Here is a 25,826-nt window from a genome sequence, read left to right as displayed (position 1 = left end):
TTTTTTCCCCCCGAATTGCCAGTACTAAACTCTTATTTTCCACACTGACTAAATCTCCTTGGACCCTTCCAGAAAAAATACCGTGACTTCCGTCTGCAAGGTGTCCTAGACTCCACTCTGAACAGCAAGATGTATGAGACGGTGAAGAACAGGCTGATGCTGGAGGAGGCCACGGCATCTGTGAGGGACGGAGGAATGCAGGGCATTTCCATGAAAGACAGCGAAGAGGAAGACAATTAACCGCTACGTGGAGCAGTCGTGTTTGGTGTAGTTTGCCGAAGAGATGCATGTACTACGTTCGTCATGCTTCCTTAATAATGTTTCTTTTTGAGTCGTACGAATGATAACGGGGGCCAATGTTAATTACTGATATGACATGAGAAAAAAATGAATAAATAAAAAAACTCTATATTTAATGTTTGTCAGAAGATTGTTGTAACAAACTGGGGGAATCGAAATCGATGTTTTACAAGTAATAATGTCCAAAACACGTTCCTAAATGTTTTGAAGCAATATGGCGTACTATTTGTAAGCGATGTTTTGCGTCAGATGGTTAGGAATGTATGACCTGTTGTGTCCCTTGTTCAATGCAAACATGTACGGAGCTTCTTATGTGTACTGTAAATATATATTAGTACATAATTGTGCATAGTCTCCTTTGGAGGGTTTTTTTTTTTCAACTGTATGCCAAATGAAATGTTGTATTTAACTGGTTTGGGATGTTTAAAGGTAGTGTTTATATTGCATTTACACAATAAATGAATAGTCAACCAGTTATCACAGTATCTCTGGTATCACAAGCCATTGGGAATGGCCATCTTTTTTTTTTTTTTTTTTTTTTACAATGCAATATTAACTATATTATTATATACTTCGAATAATACAAACAGTATATTTTATGATTTTATGTAATTTTGTGATTTACATATTTTATCTGGTAGCAAAGTACAAAATCTAAAGCTTCACTTTTCATACCATTCCTGCAAATAATTTTTATTCTATCTCGCTCTTATTATTGTTGCTTTTCTTTATACCTGATGCTGTGTATCGCCCTTGTTGCAGAAGGCCATTGAGGGTACTGTAAGCATATTTTAGTAAAATATACTTGTGTATGCAGCAATGTAACAATATGATAATATTAATCAACATGATATTAATCTTTGTGAAATAATATAGAAGTAGGTAGAGAGTATGACATAAAACATACTTGGTTCACTTAGAGGTGAGATAAGAAGAGCAGACAGAGTATGACGGAGCATTAAACATAAAGGGGTCACCTTGGGGTGAGACCAGAAAAGCAGACGACTTTGAGACAAGGTCGTAAAACAAACAGTAAGGGGATGGGTAGTGATACTCAGTGTACAGTACAGTGTGTACCCAAGGTACATGGATAAAAACCCTAGAGTGGCCCAGACATGAACTATACAGTACTTATTTTATAATTAGCTGCCATGTGTATGATAAATAGACAAGATAAGGCGCCAGGTGCCGGACTCGACAGAGACACAAGCATAAGATAAGGCGCCAGGTGCCGTACTTGGCAGAGACACAAGCACACTTAATGAAGGATTGAAACGTGTTGGATACACGTCGCGCACACATGTCTAAGTAAGAATATAGGCAAATAACCAAAAGACACACGATCAGTTTTAAGAATACTGACTTTAATAAGAGTAGACACAAAAATAAACTAGTATGTGCATCTACATAATGACAAACAAAAAGAAACTAAATTCAAAAATAAAAAATTCGATATAAAATAAGTATAAGGCCCAACATAAAGGTAAAAAAAAACATAGGGGGCCTGGGTGAGCATCAATACCTAAATAATATGTATAAGAAATCACATATTAAACATCAACCTTCTCTGGGCCAGAACAACACCCACAGGAAGATCAGTGGGGTGGGACAAAAGCAGAAATGCCACGGTTCAGAATTAATGCAGGTGCTGGAGGAAAATCCGTTTGGGTGCCAACAGTTGCACTCTTGTTAGTTTGTGTACTAACAGACACTTTAAAATCGCTCTGAGTGGCAACACTTACATGACTAACAGGCCTTAGAACAGAAGGAGCTGGAGTGCCAAAATCTGGCCGTACAGGCCTAAAGGCATGAGGAGAAGGGGTGTTACCACCAGACGAACTCTTTTATAAGGGCCACGGATGGAGTGGAATCCTTCCTGAAATACGTAAATCCTCTCTTTTGTAGAAACTGCATCAAGGACACAGACACCTGACACAGCCTGGATGAGGCCCACAGAGGCCCGGTCCATGGCAGGTTAGGTAGGGTTATAATCTATACAGTCTATGCTGTCTGAGCTGTCCCGAGGGTACAAGGAGCACCTGGGCACGTACAGTCAGCTATAAGATTAAAATCAAATATGTAAGTACAACAAATTGGAAAAACAAGACAAGCAATTAAAATATTGTGAAAGAGATGCTTACTCTTGAGATCTCTTGAGAACTGTAGAATAAACCAGGAAAAACCAGGAATGTATAGTAAAATTAAGCGCCACCCTAATATTTTTTTTATAAACTACGCAAAAGAAGTGTAAAGATAATGCAAAGTAATTTGCAAGAAAAATTTATTATAATGGGAAAACATATAATCACTTGGTACAGATGACGTAGGGAGTCAGATGACGAGGCATATGACGTAACATACAGTAATATGATAGAAAAACGTAAACATAATGGGAGAATTTCTTGGGAAATGTTTGCCTTTAGTGGGTTAATCATTTGGTGAGGAGGAAAAAAAAACTAAGGGAGGGGTTTGCATCCCTTCCCTTAAAAACTGTATATAATGAGTGTGCATGTAGCTGTCAGACAGTCTGCTCTTGATCATGCTTGGATTTACGACCTAAGCATTACAAGTGCGGCTCACTTGGGTTTTTATTGCTGCAATAAATCCTGCTTATTTCATCCAAATCTGCGCAAAGTCCTGGGTCATTCTTTGGTCCTTTTTGACTAGAGATACACTCCCACTCACTCACTCATCTTCTATACCGCTTTATTCTGTATTCAGGGTCACAGGGGCCTGGAGCCTAGGGCACTAGGACAGGGTGCCAATCCATCGCAGGGCACACACATACACACATTCACACACTCATTCACACACTCATTCACACACTATGGGCAATTTGGGAACACCAATCAACCTAACCTACATGTCTTTGGACTGTGGGAAGAAACCCGAGTACCTGGAGGAAACCCACCAAGCACGGGGAGAACATGCAAACTCAAACCCGAACCCTGAAGACGCAAGGCGACAGTGCTAACCACTACACCACCGTGCCGCCATACTAGAGATACAGCGTTTGTTTAATAATTTAAATTAAGGTAACATTAACGAGTGGAAGATAAAAATCTCCCACAGTATCTAAAAAAACATCCAAAGAGATAGCTTCTCATTTCATGGAATGACAGATTCATCCTACATTTGCTTTCCCAAAAAAGGTATCTCATAAAATAGCTGAATTAAAATGTTTGTTCACAGAATTGGGTCTTATTTATTTTCTGTTTAATAAGCCCTGCTATACTGTAGGTTACTTGCAAAGTGCAAAGAGAAAGTGATTCACATAAAATCGCGTGAAGAGTCGCATACACCTTCCTTATCGACTCTTCACCCATGATAAAGTATGAAGTTTAGGCGGCGGGATTAAATCTGAGCAGATTGAAAGAATGGTTAAGATGATCATCTCACACAGATTAAAACCATTCTCATAGCATTTCAAAAACAAATCTGTCCCTCCTGAAGATGAAGAAAAAAAAAAGAGATGGAGGGATTAGACTAAGCAATGCCCTATAAATGCAAGGAGAATGGGATGATTTAATTATTTCATATGGATGTCAAAACACAAATCCTTCTCATAAGGGACAAGGGCTGGAAAAAACGAAACAATCTGACATGCAAAAACACAACACGGGAACAATATCTCGGTGTGGTAGAACGACCGAATGACGCTTAAAAAATGCAATTTGTTTATATATATATATATATATATATATATATATATATATAAAAATAACTTCAATACCAAAAGTGTGAATTAATGAAAACGACACACACACACACACACACACACACACACTATAAGCAATTTGTGAACACCAATTAACCTAATCTGCAGGTCTTTGGACTGTGGGAGGAAATCAGAGTCCCCGGAAGAAACCCACCAAGCATGGGGAGAACATGCAAACTCCATGCACACAAATCCAAGGTGGGAATCGAACACGGATGCTGGACCTGCAAAGCCACAATGCTAACCATTACGCACCCTGCCACCCAGTGTCGACGTTTTCGATTGTTTTTTAACAACAACAATCAAGATAATAAGAATAATTTGCCTGTAATTATTGGTTCAGGCAAAATCGCTGTACAGCAACCAATGTTAAGTATGAAGTCATTTATTCTTCAAAATCTGCTGGATTTAGCTGGGCATAGAGTCAAAAAGATGTCTGCAGTACTGGTGTCATTCTCTCAATCCATGCCTGCTTGATTGCTTCCTGAAGATCATGTACAGAAGAAACTTTCTTGACTGCTACTACCTCCATCACCTTTGTCCAAGAGGATTCTATTGGGTTTAGATCTGGAGACGACCCAGGCCATGAATCCGGATGCTGAACACTATTGTCACATTTTTTTACTAGATTTTTTAAAAATTCATTAGCACAGCTCTTCAGCTAGATACTAGCTAGAACTAATTACCAGGGGGCCAGGGGTAGCTTAGTGGTTAAGGCATTGGACTACGGTTCAGAAGATCCCAGGTTCAAACCCCACGACCACTAAGTTGCCACTGTTGGGCCCTTGAGCAAGGCCCTTAACCCTCAACTGCTCAGATGTATAATGAGATAAAAATGTAAGTCGCTCTGGATAAGAGCGTCTGCCAAATGCCTAAATGTAAATGTAAATGTAATTAGTGACATCACCTGTTTTGTGCGAAGCAAGAACTATAATGCATGGCATCTGTTGTCTTTATACATTTGACTGCTTCTGCAGGTTGTGATTCTGATTGATGAGATCACTTTGAACATACAAAACTGTTATGCAAATTATTGGTATGAATGCAAATTACCAACTTTTAGTGTACCTGATAATTCTATGCTATTGCCTATCAAAGAACAAAAGCCTGAAGCCATTGATAAATAAAATTTTCAAGGCATAAACAGAGCTACAGAAAAAGATTTGCCAAAACATTTCATAGTCTTAGAGCAGAACTTTAAATAGGCAAGTGTTTCACACTGACTCTTGTGATGAGTGGTTCCTGATATAGTGCAGCACAGCAATTTCCCTTTAGTAATTCTTTCCAGCGCTACATACACAAGTTCCTTTAGTTACCCACTAGCAATTGGACACCAACCGATTCGCATTGTGTAGCATAACGAAGTTAAAAGTGCTCCATCTGGCACCCCTGGAGCACTGCAGTACCTGAGAGAGAGAGAGAGTGAGAGAGAGAAGAGAGACATTTCATCTATTTAAAGCTCTGGCTCACAGACCCAATTTTGCTCGTTCTTGAGCACCAGGGCACAGGGCAGAGAAAGACTAATGAGAGAGGCTCATTGTTGGAATAAGTTACCCGTGGCTTGCTGCTGTGACCTAGTTCTAGTAGCATAAGCCCTCGCAAAACACCGCTCTCTTTCTGATTTTCCTTGCAATCAAAAGAGGAAAGCGAAAGAAAATCACGACAAGCTCTCCGAATGGGAGTGCCACGAGGGCCGGCTCGGATATCATACGTTTAATTTGCTCATAAATCCTGTCGCGGTGCAGCAATTTTGCTCGGCAGAGTGCCTGGCGACAGATTAATAGACGAAGAGATTTAGTCAGGCACGATCCGTGCTGCTGTGGCTTTTAAGCTCCAATCAGGTTAGGAAATGGGAATGATAACAGTCTGCAAATAAAAGATTCTCCAATTGACCAGCACAGCGTGAGTCAGCTCCAGGTTCGTCCTCGTGATGCGTGCAGGGGGGGGTGGAGGGCCCGGGGCCCTGAGCCCTGACCATCAAACGCAGCATGCCACCTCCGAGTGGATGTGCTAGGCAAATGAAATGTAGAAATTGAGGAAAACAAATACACGGAAAAAGCAGCATAAGATTATGTCTGTGCGCCCATGTCGCGTTTCGACTTAAACACTTCATTTCCGAGTTGGTGGAGAGGATCGTCACCTGCCGAGGTCTGATAGATGTCGAAACGCATGAAACTCTGTGCTGCTCTCACCTTGATAAATGTTTACTCAACAGCTTGTGTTCAAGTAGGGAGAGGTATAGCTGCAACAGCTGCCATGTTCATAGACACTAGTGGCATATAACCAGGTAGATCCAAGTCGGATCCTTTTAATAAGGACGGCTTAAAGCCTCTTAGACTTTGGTGTTTTATTTAATGCCTACCTTCTTATCTGTGCATAATTATTTTTCTCCCCCAAATGAATAGCTTACTGCTGAAAGCAATCGTACGCTGTGTCCCGGCCTCGGGATAGACTGAGAGAGAGAGAGATGAAGATGATAATCAGATGATCTGCTTCGCTCTTTAATCAAATGCGCTCCAGCAGATAAACAGGTTGGCCGAGGGACCGCATTATGTATTAGAGTTGATCTATTGGGATGGACTCCGCTGTAGATTTTGAGAAAGCCGACATGACATACACACTTTGATTTTCAGATATAAAGTGTGTGATAGTGCTTTCTCTGTGTGCTGGTTTGGGAAAGCTCTATATAATTTTCTAAAAACTACAGGCTTTCTTTAAAGCAAATATGCCTTTTTTATGTATTTTAAACACAAATAAAAGCAGTCTGGTTTACCAGGAAAAAAAGGCATTTAAAGTCTGCGGCTTATAAACATCACGGAAATTTGGAAAGGTGGTATTTGGGTACAAGCTGAATTTATTAATCTTACATCCATTTCACCTCATTTAAGACATCTTTATGCAGATGCCAAGATATTTGAAATACAAAACAACAATTTTGGCAAAAATCTTGTTTTCCCCCTTTTTTTTTTACTTGTTTTGCCAGAATTCAGATGAAAGCACCATTCAAAAGGGTTTCCAAAACCTTACTTAAATGTGCTTTTATTTAAATGTGCTACTAACTGCCAATTCAAACTCAGACTTGTGTTCCAACATAGTCGATGTCCTTAATTGTAGTGATAATAGAGCAGACGAAGGGACAGTGGACATATGAAGAACATAACGCTGGTAATCGAAGCCATTCTCGAGGCAGATGGTTTAGTAACCACATCGTTCAAGTTTTTCATCTCATTAAGAGACATTTTAAAGAAAATGGAGTCTTCGTGAGGTTCCACAGGTCTTGTCATTTATTATAATTTGCTTGTGTTTTTCGAACATCGCTCACAAGTTGTGCATGAGAATGAATCCTGATTTAGCAGCAGGTCATTTTCTAAAAGTTGTCAGGTGTCATTATGTTAGCCATCCATCATCTAGGAACCTCTGAAATCCAACTGGGGACCATTGGTGACCATTCAAGGCTAATGGTGACCTTTGTATTTATTTTCATTTTTATGACCATGGAAGAACCTCCAGTCAACATTCACACATGCTTTTACACACTATCGGCTATTTTGGGAATGCCAGTTAGCTTAATCTGCATGTCTTTGGACTGTGGGAGGAAACCGGAGTACCTGGATAAACCCTTCAAGCAAGAGGAGAACATGTAAACTGCACGTATACAGACTGATGCGAGAATCAAACGCGGACCCAGGAAATGCAAGGTGACAGTGCTAACCACTACAATGCCGTGCTGTCATTATGGTAGAATTGTGAGTTTGAACAGAAACAAGGTTGGTACCAAAATAAACAATTGATTTCTAACATGCATGATTAGATTATGATCTGTCATCATGATCAGATTAGTCTGTCATGTTGAACCCTTTCAAAGAATACAAACTAGTAACTACCTTTCTTCCATGACCGCCTCTCTTCTCGTCAATTCCATGAGATTAGATACAAAAATTAGGTGAGATTTATTTGAGATTTTTGAGCTAAACATGATACTGTGTATCGTAAAAAAAAATAATAATTAAACTGACAAATGATAGGTAAAGAAAAACAGCCTGGTAATCTTCGCGTCCTCACCCACTGGACAAGAGTTTTTCCATATTGTCTAATATCCTAAGGCATAACGACAAACAAATATGCTTCGTATCTTCTCAAAGTAGGTAATCAAACCCTGGAGCGAGTTCACCTTATGTGCGCCTGAAAATTATGCAAATGTAAATGCGCCCTCGTTTTAAATGCACCTGTTTCTCTAGCCCCCGGCGAGTGTTAATACGCAGACCGGACATGTTGTTTTCACGTCCCGTCCAAAAGCACCCTGCAGGACCAAACAAGGGCTCTGCAGGACCAGAGGGGACATCTTCTTGCCCATTTTGTGGTTCAGATCTAATTCGGTGGACAGATGAGTGGCAGTGGACATGGGGGCGTTCAGGTTGCCCCAACCTCTCCCTCCTATCTTGCCGTCCTCACTATTGTCCTGGGAGAAAAGAAAACCCTGTTGAGGCCCTTTTGCTTCGTGCATCAAAGGTGCGCCCAAGCCCTCCCTCCCGCCATTCGTTTTTGAAAAAGCCTACGCCATTCAGAACTAACATTATGGAGAACCTCATGCACTCGGGCCGGGGTCAGAAAAATAGATTGAGATAAAGAAAAAAAGGGAACCGGAGTAGAAGTGGCAGGAATGCTTGCTAATTGAAAGGATAGAGAGAGAGCAAGAGAGAGAGGGGGGGGGGGGGGGAACGAAGTGGAGGGAAGAAAGGTGGGCTAAAAGACAGTTTAAAAGCAGAAAAGAGCAAAGAGAGCAGGCAGCTGACAGAATGTGTGGCAAAGGGTCGCAAGACACTCTGCACTTCACACACAAACGGGAAAAAACATGAGCTAAGAATTAAGTGACGCAGTGCCAAGTTGTATAAATCTGCATGAGTGTGAGTGTGTGTGTTGAAGAGAACTGAACCGACAGCCAATGAAAGAGAGAGAGAGAGAGAGAGAGAGAGAGAGATGGGGAGTGGAGCTAAGACACACTGACAGGCTTAAGAAATGCAGGCAGGCTTCAGGACAAAAGTCCCGGCTGACAAAAGGACTCAGAGATCCATTTTTGCTGTGCACTAGTTTATTGTCGCATAGTGTGCTAAAAAAGTCGAACTTTTTTCCCCCTGATCACAGCAGTAAACAAAAATCCATAACAATGCGCTAGTTTTGAAAAAGCGAGTTCTGCACTCCAGAAGCACTGCACTTCAAATAGCCACTTGTTCAATTTGAAAATGACTATATACCATTTCTTAAAATAAAGACATTCTTTATACCTGAACAATGCAGGGAGGAAAAAAGCACAGATATTTTATATATGTTAACATAAAGGCTATGAGTGTAACGTTCTGTCTTTTCAAAATGTTACATTAAATGCATTAATATTTAAGTACAAACAAATAACGTGTTCAAAAATTCTTCAACTGGCCATAAGTTTGCTACTGTTAAAATAGTCCTACTTCATATTATCCATAATTCATGAATTACACCAGATACTGAAAAAAAAATTACATAAGATCAGTCAGAAGCTACTCTATCATAGCAATTAGTTGGTATCACCAAATCTCAAATCACTGGCTATCGTATTATAACACATCATAACATATTACATATCATAATAAACATAGTGCATTGCATTGTAACATATCATAACCTATCATAGTTGACATATTGTTTGGTATCGTATCATACTTCTATGTTTTATTTTGTATCGTATAATAGCATATCATAAAGCACTGTGTCTATATGTAATTGTTTTAGTATATTGTATTATAATATATTGTAAACTATCGTGTTATAGCGTATCCAACCTTTGTCTCCCTAGTAACTGATTCTAAGTCATTCTAAATTTGTGTTGTTTATTTACGCGAATGACAACAAGGTTAACTAGCTTCTAACACAGGGCTGAATTCCTTCTCTAACCCCTGATCAAGGGCACTATTTGGTCTGTGGAACAAGGGATTGTACACCCTACGTTAGCTTTCCATTTAATGCTATTTGGGGCTCAAACCCCAGAAGGTAAGGCTGATATGCTAAAGCAGGACTGTCATGATTTATTCTCCTTACCTTTCAACTACATAGTACCGGTAAAAAAAAATTAAAACTACTTTCACCCGTTAATTGCACTAAGTGTCAGTCACCAGCTCTGCCAGACGTGGTTAGTTAGTTGTGCCAGCCACAAAAGTATATGTGTTTACGGAGCAAAATAACTGATTTAATGAACAAACAAATTCTGTTGATAAAAACTGGTGTTTGTGGAACTGTTGTATAAAAGTAATCTCACAACCGCGCTGATATCTAGCACAACAGCATTTCCTCGTGTGATATTGCTTAAGTGTCATGTCTTTATGTACTGCATCACAAAGCTTAATGTAACATATTATATCTTAACAAATCGTTCTGTATTGCAGCTTATCATATCACGTTGTATTACATCATATCATAATGTATCATATCATTGTAATGTATCATAATTTAACAATGTACTGTATCATAACATATCATATGGTATAACATCATTGTGTTTTGTAGTAAGGAAATACCGCACACTTTAACTAAAATAAATGTCTAGATGTACAGTAAGACTAACACCAGAAGTGGCATATTTTTACCAAACCAATTTACACAAAACCTCACAAAATCATTAAAGCAATTATAGCCTTATTTGTAAAGGATGTAAGAAGTGTTAGGTAAAGGGTTAGGGGGCAGAATGAGCATTCGCACCATTGTGTTATGACTGATGTACACACTCTAATGGAAAAAAGGATAATGAATTGTGTCTTCACTTGTCAATAGAAAGGTATACTCAAGTGTACACGTTTTGTACTTTTAGTGCTCTATTCTTACTGTAGAATGCAATTATAGTCTGATTACATGATTATTTTAAAGTAAACTATATTCACATATATGAGTGAAAATTTTATTTTGGAAACAAATGATGGAAATCTTGTTAAGACAATTTAGACATCTCTAATTTGAACCTCTGGGCGAATTATGATATGAAAGACTTCATGCTAAATCTGACAAAGACAATGAAAATTTCCCCATGGAGGAAAAGGTGAGTAGCTACAGTGACATATTCACACGTCACGTCTCGCCTCGCGTTCTCGCACCTCTTTTGGCACGCAAAATCGACGTCTCAGGCTTCAGGTTGTAATTAGGAGGACTCGGGTTCAACCCGTGAGAACCGTAGATGCTGTTCAGCCATTCATTAATAGACAATCAGTGTGTGTGTGGGTGTGTTGGTGTGTTCACATCGCCCAGCCAAGGCATGTTCTCAACTCTACACGCACACACAAACACTCCCCTCTCCTCTTGCTCTCTATTATGACAAAGCCTGTTGTCACCTTCTCGAGATTGGTAATTACACCGTCCTCAATCCACGACAGTGTTTATATGAAACACTTCAGTATCTTTTGAGCAAATGAGAGACAAATTCTCATGAGTTCATGAGTTTGTCACACACTGAGAAAGAGAACAAATAATACACTTATATAACAGAACTGCAAAAAAGCATGGTGATGTTCACTGGCTGATCTCCAGATGTCACAACACAAATTTCAATGAATCTGCAATTAGTGGATTGATAATGCAGAACAGATATGTAACCAAAATGTAAAAAAAAAAAAAAAAAAAAAAAAAGATTGGGGCTTGGATCTGGATGGCATGTGTTAAATAACGGTTTTTGTGGCTGGGTCTTATTTACTGATCTAGGATGAACAGATGGGTTGAAAAGTCTTTTCTTAACTTGTCTTTAAAAGAAGCGCTGATGTGACATATGAAGGTTCCGCCCACTTTCTTCTTCCCTCATTAAGATGTTGCCCACTTTTGTGATTTTGGGTTCATAATTAGCTTCATGTAGCACAGGACATGTCCAGTCCAACAGTTTATGTAGCATAACATTACAATATTCATTTTGTTATATATTATATTGAATGCAGTTTTGTTTTAAACTAGGTTTAGATCTTTTATTAGTGTCTTATGATTATGTCTTAGATGGATGGGAACATCAACTGAGAAGAGATGATTTTAGAGGGAGATTTGATGGATTGTTACAGTAGATGACTATGTTCAAATGTCACTTTCTCAAATTTGGGTGATTTAGAAGCTCTGCAATGCTTAACTATTAATTTAAAATTACAATATGAAATATATGCATAGGCCTATATATATATATATATATATATATATATATATATATATATATATATAGATAGATAGATAGATAGATAGATAGATAGATAGATAGATACTGCCTCTAGAATTTCCCCTGGGGATCTTCTAGAAGCGAAAGAAACTACAGTGGTTATGCCAAATAGAATTCTCTTAACTGTTTTCTACTGTACACTGTAGTACGATACAGGAGACATCAAGACTGAAAAGAATAAACACATGAAATTATGTACTAACTAAAAAAAAATTTTGATTTGAGATTCTTCAAAGTAGATACATTTTGCTTTGATGCCAGCTTTGCACACGCTTGGCATTCCCTTAATCAGCTTCATGAGGTAGTCAACTGGAAAGATTTTCCAGCAATCGTGAAGGAGCTCCTGTATATGTTCAGCATACAGCTGCCACCAAGGTAAACTGTGGCTACTATGAAAAATTAAATACATGTTCATTTTTTTTATACTTTTTTATTTATTACACAATTCCATATGTGTTATTTGATAGGTTTCCTTTATGTATTGCTCTACAATTGAAAAATATATATTTTAACAAAGTTAATTTAAAAAACTTGGTGCAGTCCACACTTTTGTCTGATTATGCCTAATTAATATTGTTCATAATACAATCTAATAGTACTTTAAATGTTAAAGTAAAATTAAATAATAGAAATAAGAAAAAAATGAAAAGAAGTGGGAGAATTTAACAAGAGGATTAATATAAATTAATTTATGTTTTATAACTATAATGATGCAATGCAGTATCATTAAAACGCCAATTACTTTGTCTACTCATAATAATAATAATAATAATAATAACTCATGTATATATGCCGTGTGTGCCACTCTAAACAGCTTTTGAAATATAATTTCCTCTCGTTGAATAAACGTTATCATGTAAACAGTGTTTGTGTTGTAACGGCTCGTGTTAACGCTGAGTGCTGAGCCCAGTTTACAGCAATAGGATCAATGTTTATTGTGTGGACAAGCCGGTAATTGCGTCTGAATAAACTCAAATTAGAGGCGGATCATTAGCATATGAGTGCAGAGAGCGGGGGCCGCTTAAAGGCTGCAGGTGCGGGAGCGGCCACATTCTCTCTCTCTCTCCTTACCTTTACTCAGACTCACCGACCCGCTTCTCAACACGTATGACACACACGGTGCAAATATGGGGATCACACATGTCTGACTTTTTGACTTAATTTATTTAATATTATTTAAAATATGTCTGTTATTTTTCTTTAGAATTGAGAAGACCAAAACAACCCTTATAATAAAAATCTAATGTCCCAGCATTTAAAAGTTTACTGCATCTCTGGAGTGTTGAAAATCTTCATTAGACAGATCAATAAACAATTTTCACTTCCCATAAGGACCTTAAAATGGGGGAAAGTAAAAAAGAAAGGAGAGTGAGGACAATCACAAATTATTTCACTGACATAAATTAAACCCTACAATTCACTTAACTATTACTTTAAATCATAAATTGCCCTTCTTGCGTTTATTTTTTAATTGTCGAGCCTTAATATCACTAATGAATAGAACTTTATTAGATTAGTATAAATTACTTGAAAAAAGAAAGAACGTTGTAATAATTACTTTATAAATTAAAAATTATATAAATTAAAACTAATGTAAACATTTTCTTCTCTACATCACAGAAAATAGCCCAGACAACAATACATCCTGACTGAAATCGCTGAAAAAATTGTAACGCAAATCTAAAAAAAAAAAAAAAAAGATCAATGACGCAATCTGGAAAAGCGAGCTGCGAGGGAATTATTGGTCACAATTTGTTGTGAGTTTCAGGTAAAATCGTCTGCAAACAAATGAATTCAAGCAGGTCCTCAGGAAGAAAAGACGAGAGAGAGGGGGACTGGTCATTGTAGCGAGCGCACAAAACTCAGGATTCCAGCAAACTTTTCTCTTTTTTACGCACCGCTTTTAAAAGGGCCTCTTTTTATTTGCTTGGTATACCTCTGCTCAAGCAGAGTCTTTTCTTTCCTCCTTTAATCCGTTCTTTTATTTCGGGGGGGAAAAAAAACACAAAACCAGGTTCCACGCAGTGCTTTAGTGGCTAAAAGTGAAAGAGCTGCTGCTTCTTTTTTTCTCTCCCGAGTCTGAGCTCTGAATCGCGCTGCAAAATTGGCTCTTGTGAATGGAGGAAGGAGGAAAAAAACGTTTAATAGGATCCGAGGGAGGCTCTGCTCTCGCAATTTACTCCTTAAACAGGTGGAAACTGGACCTTGTTCATTATACAAATAGCAAGTATCAACGGGCCTGGAAATGCCATTGGAAATGACGAGGATTAAAGTGTGGAGATGAAAACTGAAACAAGTCGGAGGCAAAAAAAAAAAAGAAGAAAAACGGTTGACTTTAAATGAGTTCACACACAACGACTGACAGATCTTAAAAACTAAAATCTGTTTAGCGTGGGAAAACGTAAAGATTGTTAAATTGTTTGTTAATAATAAAAAAATACAAATTTCGTTAGAAATCGATAGAAAACCTAATTTCCAATAAACAAAAAAAATCTATCAGTTTAAAAAAAGAATTTAAGTGAATAAAAGAATATTTTCTTTACAATAAAGAAAATAAAATTACCATAGACCTAAGGCATTATCTTGAAGTAAATAGAGCCTAAATTACAAACTATAATATATATATATATATATATATATATATATATATATATATATATATATATATATATATATATGTATATATTAAAAAGGACTGTACCTTTTAATTTAAATAATAATATAACCTTAAAGCAGCACCCAAAAAAAAAACAGGCCTCTTTTTAATAATAATAATAATAATAATATTTATGCGCATGTTATATATAATATCTATAATATATAGATCTATAATCTATAATGCGCACGTTATAGATATGAGCTGTGTGCGTGTGTGTGTGTGTGTGTGTGTGTCTGTACAAGTGACACTAGAGTTGGGCCCAGACACATAACAAATAATCTGCACTATCTGTGGTGCATAACATAACCACCCCCGTGGCCGCGTATAAATGGGCGGTAGCAAAGGGGACAAGAGATGGCGATGGCTTTCCCGTGTCACCCCGAGAAAAGGGAGCTCATCAGAGAGAGTGTGTGGAAAATGTGACAGAGACGCAGTGAGCAGTGAATACACCACTTGCTGACAGAGGGGGGAAAAAGGTAAACTACAACATCACCTTTCTGGCTGTGCGTTTTCCACGAGTGAACTCGGCAGCGGAGAGGGGGGGAATTTTGTCTTATTCTTTCCTTAACGAGCTCTGTAATGTCCTGTTAATTTTGTGTGTACTAGTTAATGAGCATTAATCTGCTACCCCTGGATGCTATTGTTCCCGAGATGGTCATTTGAATGTAAATGGTAGGAGGGAGGGGGTGACACTGTGAAAGCGAGGTGCTTATTAAAACTGATGTAGTGTCCCTGATTCTCTGGCTTCCAGCAGGAGACACCGGCGAAGAACGCTGCTCATACCAAGTTCGGCAGGAAAAAAAGAAGCAATGGCGAGCTCTTTGCCCCTGGACACGGTCATGTCCTGCCCGAGACTCGAGCCTAGGAGCGCGGTCGAGTCCTCTCCAAAACCCTTGGCTTTCTCCATCGACAGGATCATGTCCAAGACGACGGAGGAACGCAGAGGACCGGACAACACTGAAGGGAAACGGGCGACAGGTTTATGTGCGCCCATGCCTTGTATGATTCCCATCCAACCTTTAGCCTACGATCTCCAGGCCAAAGCGCTGGTGAACTACTCGGAATTCTGGAGAGCGAATTTCCGAGGTGCGCTGTGCGCCTCGGCGGCGGCCGCGGCGACGTGCAAATCCAGCTGCGGTGCGTGCACGAAAACGGACTTGCTGCCAGGGAGCAGGGTTATCAAACCCCAAGTAATCCATCAAGCCATGACCATGCCAGGCAACGCATCTCTGTACTATTTCAATTATCTGGACGCTGCGTATCACCAATCCGAGCTGCTCAGCGGACATTTGTTTTCTTCAGTGGTTGCCAATTCGCAGGCGCAGGCGATGACTGCGCACCAAAAGCTGCTGTTGCTTGAGAGCGCAAAATTGTCTGAGAAAGTGCCCACGCCGCAGTATCCGCATAAAGAGCGCCTGCCCGGACAACTGGATCATCTCATGAAGGAGAACCACGGGCTGGGTTCTGAGAAGAACATCGCCAAAGTGCACAGCAAGGCGAATACCTGTCCTGCGGACGGGAAGCCCAAGAACTTCACGTGTGAAGTTTGTGGAAAGGTAAATTACTGGAAAAATATTGCAATGCAATTCGTTATACTGATTTTTTTATCACATGGCGAAGACATGCACTAATTATTTACACATGAAAATATGTGTGAACATGTGGCATGCACATTAACACAATAAAGTACAGGGAAATATTTTTTCTAGCATCATTAACGTCCTGGATTGCTATGTCACCATTCTTTCTGATTCGCCTTTTCTCTCTTGCTAAATCAGTGCGTGTTTTTTTCCTCTCGTAGGTGTTTAACGCGCACTACAACCTCACGCGCCACATGCCAGTGCACACAGGCGCCAGACCGTTTGTTTGCAAAGTGTGTGGAAAAGGTTTCCGCCAGGCCAGCACACTGTGTCGACATAAAATCATTCACACACAAGTGAGTACCGTCTTATGTGCCATTACACGCCATGTGCTGCATTTTGGATTATTATTATTATTATTATTTTTATTATTGTATATTTAAGCATTTGCATGGATTTAATAATATGCATTAACGTTGATTTTACGTAGCCTTAATAAATGAATCATAATCACTTGTTTACAGGAAAAACCTCATAAATGTAACCAGTGCGGAAAAGCTTTCAACAGGAGTTCGACGCTAAACACGCATGTGCGAATCCACGCCGGATACAAACCGTTCGTGTGCGAGTTTTGCGGGAAAGGTTTCCACCAAAAAGGTAAGAATTAAAACTCGAAGATAAGTTTGAAGGTCAAAGAAATTGGATGTTTTAAAGTCAGTTTCAAGCCTAAGGAAATGCGACAGAAACATCCACACGAGCTAGGATGTAAATATGAACTGTCACTTAATGTTAAAAAAAATTCCCTGGGTCAAGGCGCAGGGTCTCTGTCTCTTTAATAATCCGACAGTTTCAGGCTGTTTGGGAATTTGATTGTGAGCAAGTTTGACAACTTCTTGACTTCAGCATGCAAAGCAGTGCTTAAGAAAATAACAACCCTTTCCTCAAATGCAACTTTCCTGTGTTTGGATTTTTTTTTTTTTTTATAATTCTATCTTTCTTTTTTTAAGGCAATTACAAAAATCACAAACTGACGCACAGCGGCGAGAAACAATTCAAGTGCACTATCTGCAGCAAAGCCTTCCACCAGATCTACAACTTGACGTTTCACATGCACACGCACAACGACAAGAAGCCGTTCACGTGCGGGACGTGCGGGAAAGGCTTTTGTCGGAACTTTGATTTGAAAAAACACGTGCGGAAACTGCACGAAAACAACGCGGCCTGCTTACTGACGGGTGAGGAATCGTCCAGAGCACAAAACTGAGATTCAGTTTAAACGGACTTGAGAGACAAACAAGCTGCTTGGTGTACAAAAAAAGAAAGAAAACCCTGAAGTCGGATATGGTTGGATGAGAGGATCACGTCACAGCGGAATTGTACATAAACAGAATAAAATATTATTTAAAAAATATTTGAAAGCATTTTATTCGTCTAACAAATGATGTTGCAAAACTAATGCATAACATGTTCAAATCAATAGCAGGCCTAATGTTAAGGTAGTACTTAAAAATTATATTTATTATTATTATTTCCTTTTATTTATGCATTATAAAATGCGTGTTAGCAATCATTCGTGGAATATTAATTCAGATACATCACCTTTTGTAAATAAATTCGAGACGACAAATTTTAAGGTAGGCTCATTTTTATTTTGCTTTATTTAATATAATCTAAAATATAACTATGCGAGGGTAGTAGTATATAATGTCGAAAATCTTACCATTTAATTTAAAATTAAATTTAATTCAAGACGACTATGTTCCAAGAACAATTTATTTGGTTTGTATGTTGACTTCAATTTTAATACACTCATTGATGCACTTTCAGAAAATTAGAGGAATATAATAAGAAAGTGACGTTTCCAAACACATTTCAAGCTAAGTGATGGCGACTCTTCTAATTTCCTGAATTCTGCCTCAATTACGACACTTTCCACTTTCTTCCAACACATGCACATGCACACAATGCAACACCATACTCATTCATAATGCAATGTCGGAATCAGTGAAGCGTACACACTCGGACGTCCGACCGGCACGTGCACTCGACTTACGATTAATGGCTCAAATTATCAGATAAACAGGACTCTTCAAAGTCCCATTATCTTAATCAAGTAAAGAGGCTCTGGAGGGAAGCTTCGGCGCATCCAGTCGCGCTCATAAAGTGATTCGAGTCGATAATGAAAGTCCACATTTAATCACTTTAATAAGGCGGGATGAATTCCGCGCGCGGCTCCTGAAACAATATTATCCCAAATGCGCTCGCGGAAACCGTGATGAGAGAATCAAAGAGCAGCGCGTGAGCACCAATCTCCGCGTCCCAATTACTGAGCAAGACTAAACACTACCGACTGAATGGCCTGGGCAGGATCATCTATACATGATGCCTAGTTTTTTAAAGGTATAACATGGAAAATGATTTGAATTTTAAATGTTTGATGTGCCAAAGTTCAAAGCGAAGTTAGAATTTTACAAACACCAAGAGATTTTCCAGAAATTATTAATTTATTTTTTTCTTGTGCATAAAATATCACTAGAGTCACACCATACAATCCTTATTAAAAATATTGTAAAAAGGATTTAACTAATTATTGCTTTGACTAATGATTTAAGATTTGAAACGCCATCTTAGAAGAGAATGGAAAATTGTCATTACAGTCACTGTGACACCAGTGAGCATTAATAACTACACTGACTTACCGCATTAAAAATCTGGAACATTCATGCAACGGAAATTTTATTAGGAAAATTTTCCGCAGACAAATTTTGCTGGACAAAAAGTTCCGATAATTAAAGAATGTGCATAAGTAAAAATAAATGATTCGTATGTGCCACTTGTAAAACATAAGAGGTAATCTTTGGAAATTAGCTATTTAGCAAAAATAGGAGAGACCAGTTTTACTTTTAAAATAGCTTGCTAAAAAACGTAGACGAGATTTTTATTCCCCTGCTTAACTTATAAACTAAATGACAAAATCATAAAATGAAATTTCGCTGTAAAACAAACTATTACTACTACTACTGATAATAATATTAAGCCACCAAATATTTTTTGAGCACACACAGTTTTATTTGTGCACTATTTTATATAAGCCACCCCAATAAGCAAACACATCTAAATAATAATAATAATAATAATAATAATAATAATAATAATAACAATAATAGAAAAAGTAGCAGCGGTAGCGGTTAAAGTATTAGGAGCTTTTATCCAAACTAAAGGATGACCCTGAGAATTGTGATGCTGAGAGAAAGCGAGAGATAGAGAAAGACTGGTTGATTGATTTCTTATATATATATCAATCCCTGTATATATAATAATCGTGAAATTCACAATCCAAAACAGGACATAATATCTATTAAAATATTTTAAATGCAAAAAAAATAAATATTTGAAAGTCCTACACCAAATACCTCTATAAGCATGTAAGGAAATACCTATATGAGCATGTATTAACACTACTGTATCTATATTACTATTATATGCCTACAGATGACTTTAATATCATATAATATACATTATGCTATATCTATATTAAAGTCATCTGTATCTCCTTATTCCACACCATCCGCATTCCGGTACAAACATATCAGCACTGAGCCCTGAGTCATGGCACATTAAGAGCTCTGTCTAATTAAAGCACAAGTCATTCAACCTTCCCATGCCTAGTCCAGTGGAACTTTACCGCTGACTTATTATTTACACACTCTGTTCAAGTTATTTCGCCATCAAATGCACTCATGTTCAACTAAATCCCCCAACACACACACACACACACACACACACACACACACGGCGTATTAGATCATTACAAATCAACAAAAGCAGTTGGTGGGAAGGGTGTCACCAAAAAGCCATGTTTGTGCGAGACGGAAAGAAGAAGCAGCAGCTCAAAGCTGCCCATCTATGAGGAGAAGAGGATGGAGAGAGAGAGAGAGAGAGAGAGGGGAGTAAACAACCTAGAGGCGGCCTCGTTGCCCTTTTCTCCGCACTTTACCTCTGAAACATCTGAGCAACCAGCATTGCATCTAGAAACATGTTAATTGCCGACGGAGCTCATTACAGAAAGGCGGTGCGGGGATTTGCTGCTGCTGCAGGGGAACAAGAGCACATTAATGAACCGTCAACAACGGAGAGGCCGAGATCAGCCCAAAAAACGAGGCATTGGAGCCGACACAATAGCCTGGTCGGCGCAGGAAGAAAAGAAGAGCCGGACTTTTTTGTTGTTTGGCCAACTCAATCGATTGTAAATGGGAGATTAACGGGGGTAGTGTCGGCGCGTTTCTGCTAAGAGGCGACGAAGAAAAGGTCCCAATTAAGTCCAGCAAATGTTAACTACGTCCCCTTTCTCTTCCCCTCTCCCGCTGCCCGCGCGTTTAGACCAAATGAAATTCTAATTAAACCGCATTAAAGCGTCCTCCTTATAGACCAAGGGTTTTTTTCTCTCTCTCTCTCTCTGCCTGCTTGTTGCGCGAGCTTGCTCGTGAAGAGCGACGCCGCTGCTTGGCAACAAAGCGCTCGCGCCAGAGCCGGGGGGAAAGTTAATGAGCGACATCAGCTGCGCGCGCTCTCCGGTTCCGGTACCGGAACCAAAAGCAGGAACACGGGGACACTAAAAGTGAAAAAAAAAAAATAAAAAAAATAAAAAGATAACATATTAAACATATTTGGATAGGATACGGGATTGCTGTATGAAGTAGAAGTTGGAATAAACAACATTAACAAACACTTAATAATTATAATAATTATGATTAATTATGAAATAATAATAATAATAATAATAATAATAATAATAATAATTATTATTATTATTATTATTACAGAAAAAAGTAAAACTATATTCCTCTTTCATAAACACTACTACTATCAATATGACATAATACCACATCCTTAGATGTCACTGTATCATTATATTATCACTACCAGGATGTACCACTTTCACTAAAATTCTGAAGAAAACAAAAACACCAGTGAGTTGACAGACGAAAACAGATGACACACTTAAATAAATGTTTATAGGTTTATGTCAGTACTAGTCATGTGCTGATATGAGCGCTACCCTTAAGCGTTATCATATGGTGTAAAAATTGCAATTTTTACAATTTGCACATCTCAATCTTTAAAATAGCTGTTAGGATGAAGGAATTACTGGTGAAGATTCTTCAGATTTCTAGTCTGAAGTTGTTCCAATCCAAAAGAGTGTGTAATTATTTACACACTTTCGAGCACTTAATTTAAAAAATATTTATTTTTTTAAAAAAAGTGAAACTATTCCTACGGAAGTGTGTGTATATTCTCACCTTACACTTTAATAGGAACACCTGCACAGCGGCTTATTGATGAAGTTATCCAATCAGCTGATTACATGATCATGTAACAGCAGCATAATACAAAAAAAAAACAAAAAAAACTATACAAATATAGGTTAAGAGCTATGTTTGGATCAGAATAAAGAAAAAGTGTGATTTTAATGACTTTAACCATGTTGGTTCTAGACAGGCTGGTTTTATTAACCTGAAACTGGGAATTTTAAACAGAATAGTCTCTAGAGTTTACACAGAATAGGGCAAAAACAACATGATGAGAGACATCAGAGGGAAATGACCAGAATACTCTAAACTGTCTACTAGAAAGTCTATAGTAACTCAAATAACCGAAAAGCAGCACCAAATGGTGGAGGTACACAATTTTAGACTACAACTGCAGAATACATCAATTTTATCTCATATCAGACAAAAATAGAAATCTGAGACAGACTCACTAAAATCTTATAGGTTCTTCAGCTCAGCCACATCCACCACAATGCTTTTCTGCTCACCCTGGTTTTAAAGAGTGACTATTTGAGTTCCTACTGTATATTCTTCCTGGCAGTTCAAACTAATCTTCGCATTTTCCTCTGAAGATCATTCCACCCACAGACTCTTCACTCACTGATTTTTTTTTTTGTGCCCCATTCTGTGTAAACTCTAAAGAGTGTTGTGTGAAATTCCCAGGAGATCAGAATTTTCTCAAAGTACTCCAACTAGCCTTTCTGATACCAACAACCATGCCATAGTTAAAGTCACCAAGAGCAGACATTCTGTTCATTCAGATCTTTGATTTAAACATTAAATAAAGCTCTTAATCTCTATTTGGATAACTGTATGCATCATGATGCAGCCAAATGATTAAAAGGAAAAGGGGATGCAGCTGGGATGCTTTGTCATCATTTAGTGTTTTGTTTTCTCTGCAAGCATTTTAATCATGGAAATGTTCCGGAGACACTGCATAATTCCAACTCCCGATCTGGACACTCTTTAGATGCAAGAGTAATGTGGAAATATTAATAATTTAGTTGGATGCAAGCTTATTTTTCCCAGTTTGTGCCCAGTTACTGTTTATTGGCCAATTTGTGCATTTGTATTACTATGCCTTGAGGCCTGCTTACATGCCATTTAATATTATTAATCTTTTTTCATTTTTACTCCATTTTAATAAAGTGTTAACAAATTAAGTGCCAATCAGTTATTTCTGCTACTAAAATAGTATAAGTCAAATTTATTATTTTATTTATAAGTCTATGATCATATTTTATGTATATTTTATGTACAGGCAATGTTAAAGGCAATGAAAAAGTTAATTTGATTTGTTAATAATAAAAGATGCCTAACCGCACGTATTGATCCTAATTACATATTTAAATATATTTTGATACATTTACACATGGATGTTGCAGATGTTTTACAAAAGTAAGTAAATAAATAACTAAACTGATAATAACAAGTATATATTTGCACCATTGTCACAAAAAAGTTACAAAACAGATGTTTTTTGTGAATTGCACAATGTGATTATGATAAATGATATTCTACAATGTTAACATGAACAAGTGTCTTAAAATCACATATCAGTACAGTTGTTTATGCTTTTCCAGGCCCTCAGTGGATGCAATGACGGCTTTTGCTCTCAAGTTGAAGCCATCTTATACACCCACAAGGCCTCAAACCATCAAGGGCACGCACTGAGAAGGTGCTTTATGGCTTAGAGGTCTCCAGGCAGCAGCATGGGAGCAGAACGTGGGCTCTCTGCCCCGCTGGAATAACATCAATGTCAGTCTTTGGCATGACCTCCGTTCTGAAGCAGTCTTTGGCCCTTGAGGCTAGGCAGCTGAAGGGGAACTTCTGTCCTCTCGCCCAACACGTTACACACAGTCTGTTTGGGGGGGGGGGATGTATGGGGGGACGAAGGCCTGACCTCAAAACAATCTGCTCCTCATTCACTAAAGCTCTCACATGTCTCCCCTACATCTCCTCCTTCCAAATCCCCCATTAGACAACTATCAATGCAGACAACCTGGCAATTTAAAATAAATGGGAACATAACTGGAGCTGCTTATCCTCCAAGAAGAAAACATCTGTGCACGGATTCAGTCAACAGAGGTCTATTAAAATGTCCTTTCTGGATACTATTCAAAACTGATCTGGAAACAGTCTCATTGTTTGGCAGGAACACTAATGCCGAGATGTCCGGTGTTAATCCTCTGACCCAGGATTCCCCCTTCACTTCCACTCCCTTGTGTCACAAAAGATGGAGGTTAATTAACTCGGACCTGCAGATCTACCCTAAAGCTGATCTTCAGTTTAACACACCGGCTAAGATCTGGGAAGTACAATGCGGGATTATGAGTACAATGTGCTGTTGACTGACCAAATAACAGGTGGTGTAGAACAGTCACAAGTGCTTGCAGTCTCAATCAACATAACGTTTAAAAGCAGGCTGTGTGATGATAATAAAGCATTGCATTATAAACAGTTAGTTGAAGTGGATTTGATTGTAAAGAAATCCATGAACAGAAAACCCCAAACAAGAAATCAATATAATTGTTGACAATACAAGGCTCTGATAGTGCACCCCATAATGAAATAAAGACATCAAGTAGAAAGAATTGGCTGAAGCCCAGGTATGTGTTTGTTGCCCACTCGCTCTATTCTGTCCTTCTTGTTCATAGTGGTGTCCATGGCCAACCTAGCTTGAAGGGCTTTCTTCATTCGTATACACGATGCATAACTAGTCATTTGGAAAGGTTCCAGATCGTGCTCTTCAAAACCCTTTTAGATAATTCACCGTCTTGATAACTACCCCCATCTTGGCACCCCAGACTCTTGTTCCCTAGCCACTCATCAGGGCGACTGGTGCCCTGACCTCCGGGGCAAGAGCGAGTCCCAGCTGAGGAACATGGGCAGCTGCCAACCAGCGCCACTTCAACCCCGGCCATCCGGATGATCGCATTTGTCAAGCCGCCACTCCGCGTCACCCAGCGCAGGTTTGATCATCGCAATTAGAGCTCGATGTGGGGAATGCCATGTTGGTCAGTATAACCAGAGATAGGGGAAGAGAGACAGAGAGAGAGAGAATAACATGGCAAGAGAAAGACAGAAATGACAAAAAGAAGTTTACTTGTATACTTATAGTTACTTAGTTGCAAGAAAATAATCACATTAAAAATCTTGCTTTTCAATGCACAAGGTTTCAATGATCAAAGCACCCAAACACACCTAATCTCATGGCATATATTGGGCAGCTCTTTGCTGTTGTGTTATTGTGAACATATGGCAAGTGGCTGACCTCAAATCAGCCATCAATGAGACAAAAGAAGAGCAATTACTGTGAACAGAAAAAGCACTCAGAGGATTTGAGTTATGACCTCATCGTTACCGAGGGATCAGGATTAAGAAAAAAAAAATCCCAAACAGACCTGCCTGTGCACACTTACTTTATATAAGCACACCTTCACAGTGATGACCAAACGTCAAAATGGTAAAAGGAAGTGGCTCCTTTGCAAATCACGCTGTTTTAGAAGGTTACATAAACCAACAGAAAAATTATGCATGATTTATAATATAGAAAATGCAAAATAAATTTTGAGGACACTTTCAGAACAGATTTACTTCTAGAAATTCAATAATTTTTATATAAATATGTACAGTAATTTCCTGGGCATTTACTATAAATATGGAAAGATAAGGCATAGTTGACATCCATTATAGACTAACATGTTTTTTGATTGGACATACTTAACTTTTGAAAATAGTTAAATTGTCTAATAGGTACAAAATAAATATTCAGGTATAATACTTTCCACCATTGTTTATTAAAAAATTACACAGATTTGTGCCTGAACTGAAAGAGTCCGGTGATGAAATCTCAAGTGAACAGGTTGAGCACATAATTAAAGCTCTTTGTATGTGTGATAAGAGTGGTCATAGAGCAAAACTCAAAATTTAGGAGCAGATCATGGATTTCACAAAGGACCTACTTCAAAAAACAGCACTTAAAAAAAAAAAACTAAAACAAAAACTAAAACAAACAACCAAAAAA

General features: G+C 38.3%; 2 protein-coding genes across 3 annotated transcripts in view; both read left to right on the top strand.

Moving 5' to 3' along the window:
• cadpsa (Ca2+-dependent activator protein for secretion a) overlaps positions 1–775 on the top strand; it is a 127,993-nt gene extending 127,218 nt beyond the window's left edge. For both annotated transcript variants that reach the window (XM_053483686.1, XM_053483687.1), the window contains one exon: positions 73–775. In XM_053483686.1, coding sequence (XP_053339661.1) covers positions 73–240 — 168 coding nt within the window. In that variant the 3' untranslated portion in view covers positions 241–775. The remainder of the gene's footprint in view (positions 1–72) is intronic.
• A 14,898-nt stretch (positions 776–15,673) lies between these two features.
• Positions 15,674–17,809, top strand: fezf2 (FEZ family zinc finger 2). Its single transcript, XM_053483681.1, has 4 exons — positions 15,674–16,445; positions 16,691–16,825; positions 16,994–17,126; positions 17,477–17,809. Exons 1-4 carry the CDS (start codon positions 15,699–15,701, stop codon positions 17,731–17,733), a joined length of 1,272 nt encoding a protein of 423 aa, XP_053339656.1. The 5' UTR covers positions 15,674–15,698; the 3' UTR covers positions 17,734–17,809.
• Positions 17,810–25,826: the final 8,017 nt, after the last annotated feature.

This window comes from Clarias gariepinus, chromosome 23, assembly GCF_024256425.1.
Source record: "Clarias gariepinus isolate MV-2021 ecotype Netherlands chromosome 23, CGAR_prim_01v2, whole genome shotgun sequence".
Taxonomy (NCBI): domain Eukaryota; kingdom Metazoa; phylum Chordata; class Actinopteri; order Siluriformes; family Clariidae; genus Clarias; species Clarias gariepinus.
The sequence above is the reverse complement of the archived record's forward strand: the minus strand, read 5'-3'. Positions and strand labels throughout refer to the sequence as shown.

Coding starts and splice junctions, on each gene's coding strand:
- fezf2 (XM_053483681.1), top strand. CDS start 15,699: ATGGCGAGCTCTTTGCCCCTGGACACGGTCATGTCCTGCCCGAGACTC. Junction 16,446..16,690: donor CGTGTGAAGTTTGTGGAAAG/GTAAATTACTGG, acceptor TTCCTCTCGTAG/GTGTTTAACGCGCACTACAA. Junction 17,127..17,476: donor GAAAGGTTTCCACCAAAAAG/GTAAGAATTAAA, acceptor TCTTTTTTTAAG/GCAATTACAAAAATCACAAA.